The sequence below is a fragment of the Phalaenopsis equestris genome, unplaced genomic scaffold (genome assembly GCF_001263595.1).
Source record: "Phalaenopsis equestris unplaced genomic scaffold, ASM126359v1 Scaffold000600, whole genome shotgun sequence".
Classification (NCBI taxonomy): Eukaryota; Viridiplantae; Streptophyta; class Magnoliopsida; order Asparagales; family Orchidaceae; genus Phalaenopsis; species Phalaenopsis equestris.
In genome coordinates this window covers 1,112,516-1,118,486 of record NW_018165040.1, presented here as the reverse complement: position 1 = coordinate 1,118,486, position 5,971 = coordinate 1,112,516, and the positions used below count along the sequence as shown (strand labels likewise).

At 33.9% G+C, this 5,971-nt stretch overlaps 2 protein-coding genes across 3 annotated transcripts in view; both read right to left on the bottom strand.

Annotated features, from left to right (window-relative positions):
* LOC110029654 (malate dehydrogenase, mitochondrial-like) overlaps positions 1-1,594 on the bottom strand; it is a 22,189-nt gene extending 20,595 nt beyond the window's left edge. The window contains exons 1-5 of the mRNA XM_020732046.1: positions 1,073-1,594; positions 825-998; positions 573-741; positions 403-464; positions 133-257 (exon numbers count right to left, since the gene is read on the bottom strand). Coding sequence (XP_020587705.1) covers positions 133-257; positions 403-464; positions 573-741; positions 825-998; positions 1,073-1,333 — 791 coding nt within the window. The 5' untranslated portion in view covers positions 1,334-1,594. The remainder of the gene's footprint in view (positions 1-132; positions 258-402; positions 465-572; positions 742-824; positions 999-1,072) is intronic.
* A 2,443-nt stretch (positions 1,595-4,037) lies between these two features.
* Positions 4,038-5,971, bottom strand: part of LOC110029651 (transcription factor GTE4-like) — a 7,649-nt gene continuing 5,715 nt past the window's right edge. For both annotated transcript variants that reach the window (XM_020732042.1, XM_020732043.1), the window contains exon 5: positions 4,038-4,292. The gene's annotated coding sequence lies outside the window, so the exon portion shown is untranslated. The remainder of the gene's footprint in view (positions 4,293-5,971) is intronic.

Here is a 5,971-nt window from a genome sequence, read left to right as displayed (position 1 = left end):
ATATATATATATATATATATAAACATTTACTCTACTTCAAGAACCTAAATGGCAGCAATTTTGAATGAAGCACGACATGACTCGGCTAAGACATATGATAACGTAAAAATTGACATGGAGTTTGAGACTTACGCCATGGACAATGTTGCAGAACCTTTCCCTGCCTTTGCCTCCACGACCTCAGTTCCTCCATCCTGGGTCCTCTTCGTAAGAGCCTTAATATCCTCATGCGACAAGGAATTACTTGCAGGAGTTGCCTTTCAATCACAAGACACAGCACAATGTGAAATCAAACATGCAAACTTGCAATGATCACATACTCAAAAGAAAACCAAAGAAAAAAAAAGACAATCAAAGCCAGTAAAGACGTAAGTAAGACAAAAAGAAAAGTAAAAGAATCACCTGTGAAAATAGAGGCAAGATAGTAATACCCGCATGCCCACCAACTACAGGGACATTAACCTCTGCAAAATATGACAATAATATACCAAATGGAGTTACAAACAATCATCTCATAACTAAAATACGCGAACAAGAGATTGTCATGTAAATCAGAATCCCGAAAGTTTTACCCTCGACTGGAACCTTAGCCTTGGCAGCATAGAAGGTCTTAGCTCTGAGAACATCAAGAGTAGTAACACCAAAAAGCTTTTTCTCATCATAAGTTCCCGCCTTCTTAAACACCTCTGCAGCAATAGGCACCGTTGAATTCACCGGGTTGCTAATCATATTAACAAGTGCCTGAACAAATTAATATACACACAGGATGAGAACTAAAAAAAATCGCATAGTAAAAGGATTAAAGATTGAGAGCAAAAGCATACATTTGGGCAGTACTTAGCAATGGCGGCAGCAAGAGATTTCACGATCCCCGCATTAATGTTGAACAGATCATCTCGAGTCATACCCGGCTTCCTTGGAACTCCGGCGGGTATAATAACAACATCTGATCCCTCAAGAGCTTTCCCGAGCTGTTCCTCGCCCGCATATCCCGCCACCTATGGAAAATAACCATGGATCTAAAACTCTGAATTACACAAACCAAAGCATTGAAATAAAGAAACAATGGTACCTCGGCTCGAGTGTTGATGTGGCTGACATCGGCGGCGACGCCGGGAGTGCCTGCGATATCGTAGAGGGAGAGGCTGGAAACGAGAGGATTCAACTTCAAGAGAAGAGAGAGAGGCTGGCCTATCCCGCCAGCTGCGCCGAGGATGGCGACTTTTCGGTCGGGAAGCGAGCCGGAAGAGAAAGATCGGGAGATAAGAGGAGAAGAAGAGGAGCCTCTTCTCTGCACGGTTTCCGCGCATCGGAGGAGAGAAGCTCTCATCATCGTGATACAGAGAAGAAAGAAAGAGGAACTAACTCGCAAACAAAGAAAATGGGTTGAGAAATTCGTCGACGAAAGGGAAGGATTTTTAGGGTTATATAGGGACGAAGGTCGACTGTTAAACGGGTCGGGCCTTACGGTCGACTCATTGTATTTGATTTTGAACCAATTTAATGAAATTGAATCTTGTTTGATGGGGCTCAAAATCTAAATAAGATGGCTATATTTGAGCTATTTGGATCCGTTCTAGCTCGGAAATCAAAACGAGTCTACTAGTTTCAATTAGGGAGGTTAAGGGGTCCATTTTGAGTTGAGTTGGGGCCCTTTGTTTGAATGGATTGACTTCGGATCGAAATCAGCTTACGGCTCATTATGTTTGAGCTAGATTTGGCTCGGTTTGAAATTAAATAAAGCTCAATTTAGCTCAAAATCGAGCCGAGCTGGCTCAAAATTGAGTTATTTGTATCTATTCCAACTTGAAATCCACTCGATATGACTCGAAATCAAAACAAGATGTGCAAATTGAGTTGTTTGAATTCATTTCAGCTCGAAATCAGCTTGTAGCTCCTTATATTTGGTTCTATTTAGCATTATATATAATTTTTAATGAATAAAAAAGAATTCAAGCAGATTCTTGTATAGTTAGAAATCGGCTCAAAAAAGTTTGATCCATCGTTTTGGCTCATAGCTCGGCTCGTTTATTTTGATTTGACCTCTATTTGAGCTAAATATCAAATAAATTTTCAAGCGATTAACAATCTTTGAACTCAATTCACATCTTTAATTTCAATTGAACCTACTTAAATTTAATGAATCTAATTAAATTTCAAATAAGTTAAAAATTCCTATTATTTGTGCATTCTATTAAACAAATATATAGTAAAAAAAACAACTTTCGTCATAATTAAGAAGACATAATTATAGAGTTAAAATAATTTATTAAACAATTAAATGAGCGTATGGGATATTAAATGTTTTGATTTGAAAGCAAAAAAATAAAAAAGGAAAAAAGCGGGCCTGAATAAGTTAAAATAATTCATTAATAATTTGTTCTTCCTCATAATTAGAGAAGACGTAATTATAAAATTGGGAGCACTTCTTTGATGTCGTGTTATTGTAATTGTCTAATAGTGTTGGATAATGATGATAATTGGGCGATGACAATCAAACCACATTGATCTAGAGTTGATGGTAAAGTGATCCTGACAGAAGAATGACAAACATACATCATTGGCGGGATGATAAAAACCAACCAATAACAATTATATTGTAGCAATTTGATGACGATGATGGTCTAGTGATTATAGTCGAGAAATAACATCTAGACAATACTCTCTTATGGTTGAAAATGAAGCAGCCTAAAGGCAACAACATGATGGCGTAGAATGATTGTGAAGATCATTGAAAATAGTCAGAATAGTTATCCCACAATAAGGAAAATGACATCGCCTAAAAGTGAAAATAAGGCTACACGAGAAGCTCATGGAGGTCATAACCAACAATCAACTTGATACTTTCCATTCCTCAGATATGACATGTAGGTGACACTATGGTTGCGCTTGAATGTTATGGAGGTTGTTGGACATATGGATAGATTAGTTATTCCCAAATAATGGGGAAGACATGGTAATAAGATGGTATCACAGCATCATAATAAGATCAGAGAGCCCGTTAAATGTGCATCATTGTAAAGTCAGACAGTCCATTAAAGTTGGTCTAATCAATTCTTACATGGATCTAAAAGATGATAATGAATAATCATTATCCTAGAATGATGAAAGATTTAATACTCATTCATTAAGCAATACAGTGTATGTATGTGTATATATATATCTATAAATCTGTGAAAAGTATGGATAATAAAGATTCAAGGCCAGAGGTTGCTAAGAAAACTATTTCTTTTAAGATGCTGAGTTCAATCCACACTTAAAACTCAAAAACCCAATAAAATGAAGAGTCGTATATCAGCAAACAAAAATAAAGTGAAAAATAATTTAAATTACAAGCCAAAACAGAACTTTCCCATAGCCCAAATCAAATTCATTCAACTAAAACAAATGCTTTACTAAACTTCATTTTTTTTTTTATATTTATACCACCAAATCTTTCATATTCCGTCAGAAATATCATCATTTAAAATTTTTAAGTGAAATAAACCTTTTCATGGATGGGTAAGGATCTATATATGTAAAAATTGAAATAAAGGTTAGATATGTAAATACATGAGAATAGAGTGGTGTTTACATAAAGAGTAATATATATAGACAGCATACATAGTAATCAGTTACTACTTGGGACATTTATATACATACCACCCAATTCCTATGTGTTTACATATGTAACACCTAAACTTTACATATATATATTTTTTACATGTATACCACCCGAGTCCTTTATATCACATAAAAAACACCACCGTTTTGACTAATAAAAGGTCAAATATACCTTTTCATGCATGGGTAAGGTGGTGCTTTTGTAAAAATTGAATTTCAGGTGATAACTGTATAAATATACAAGAATTGAGCGGTATGTATGTAAATCTTCTTTATTTATTTTTTTTTCTTCCAAATGGCAATGCACAGAAGTTCAAGGGCCAAGAAAAATTACTATATACTCCTATCACTATCTCACAATTTTCTGAAAATTAAAAATCAAATTCTAACTTAACAATTCCCAATTTCAGGAAAAAGAGAACATCTACTACCGCTCAGTTTTAAATTCCGGACCTCTAACATTGGAAGACAGTTGAGATTATTACAGATGGCGTTTCTAAATTGGATTTGAACTTACAACATTCATAAAATAGGAAGATTTCAGGCAGTCTCTCTACCACTAAACTATTTCTCCCAACATTGTACTGAAATGTTAGAGTTGAGTTGAACTCGGTAAATGCTTGAAGAATCAAGAGTTAAAAGGAACACAAGCCATGATCAACAACAATCTATTTACATTAGGCGTGTATCTGCAATAAATTAATTGAGGATTATATCAGATGTTTGCACAAAAATTGCTGCATCATGAAAGTTAAAGAATTCAGTTATGTTTAAGGCGTATTTACATACATGATAGATGATGCATACCACCTAATTCCTATGTATTTATATACTTAACAGTTAAATTTTATTTTTTACATTTATACACCCAAATCTTTCATATCACATAAAATATCACTATATTAACTTAAGCAAAGTAAAATAAACCTTTTTATGCAGAGTTAGGGTGGCAGACATGTAAAAATTATACTTTAGGTGTTAGATATGTAAATACATAGGAATTAAGTGATATGTATGTAAATCTTCATATTTTGAAACTTGCTTTGAGTTTAAAAGCAAACAGAAATTCATAAAATAGCAGTACATGCACCTTAATGCTACAAAATTTACAAGGTATCTAAATATATACTGTATAGTTTCTCAATGAAATTAATGAAAAATTTCTATGCTGTCTTTCTTATCTGTTAATTGAACAACACCTAAAGATATAAAAGCAAGAGTTAATGACCCAAACATGTTATTTGTAGAATTATGTCATGGACACTAGACATCATTATCAATTTGCAAAAACTCAGGATTAAGCCAATCATAGCTTATCTTTGCTTAAGGAGAAAAGCGAGAAAGAGCTAAAGCTTATTCAACCATGGTTAAGCTTAAGCCACATCATTGGCTTCTCAATTTGGTTGTCGATTTTTTGTCTTTAGACAAGATTTGTGGCTAGGATTTGGAATTTGAGTTTTCTTTCGCTATGAACTGAAATTGCACGAGTTATACACAAGTAATATAAGAATTGCATTTTGCTCTTAGCATAATCTATGAACAAATATTTGCATTCTTTATTACTTGAGTGGGCAGTTAATGTCCAATGAAGTGCAATCAATTTTTGCTTCACAATATGAGCAAACAAGTAATTATAATTGATTAATAGGCTTGCTATTCAATTGCTAAACTTCTTTTACTATCCAATTAAGCACACTATAGGATAGTCAAATAATAATAATAATAATAATAATAATGAGCCATGATTTAATGATAAACGGTTTAGACAAACTAAAAATCATAATCTCAATATGTGCAAGTGGAAAAACAAGCCCATGCAAGACTAGATTAGACCAATTAAACATATTGAGGAACAATGAGCCATTATTTGATGATGATTGTGATGAAGTAAAAATAGAGGAGCTCCATTTTTCCTTGTTCCAAGGAGATTATTGTGTTTATTGTCTGAGAGTGTTACTAATATATCTTTTGTACTTGATGAAACTAAGCTTAAAATACTAAACATTGTTAATGTATTATAAGAGGTTGAGCTTGACCCAAAGATTAACCAATAGATATGCAAGCGGGACAAAATTCTAAGATTTTTCAATCACTATAGTTGCTCATCTGCATTTATAGATGTATATACATGCAGTTTCCCAGTATCCTACAACATTGCAAACTCCATCACAATTTGACTATATGTTTCCACTGCATAAACCATCAGACTATCATAGGTGTTCATGCATAGTGGCGTAACTTCTCCACCAACTAGTGAGATTGGCATTCATGCAACTCAAATTTCCTAAATTTTTGTCATTCTTCTCACTCTTATAGATTAACTTTGTACAGCCACAGTTATAATGTCATGATTCTCATATATATTGAA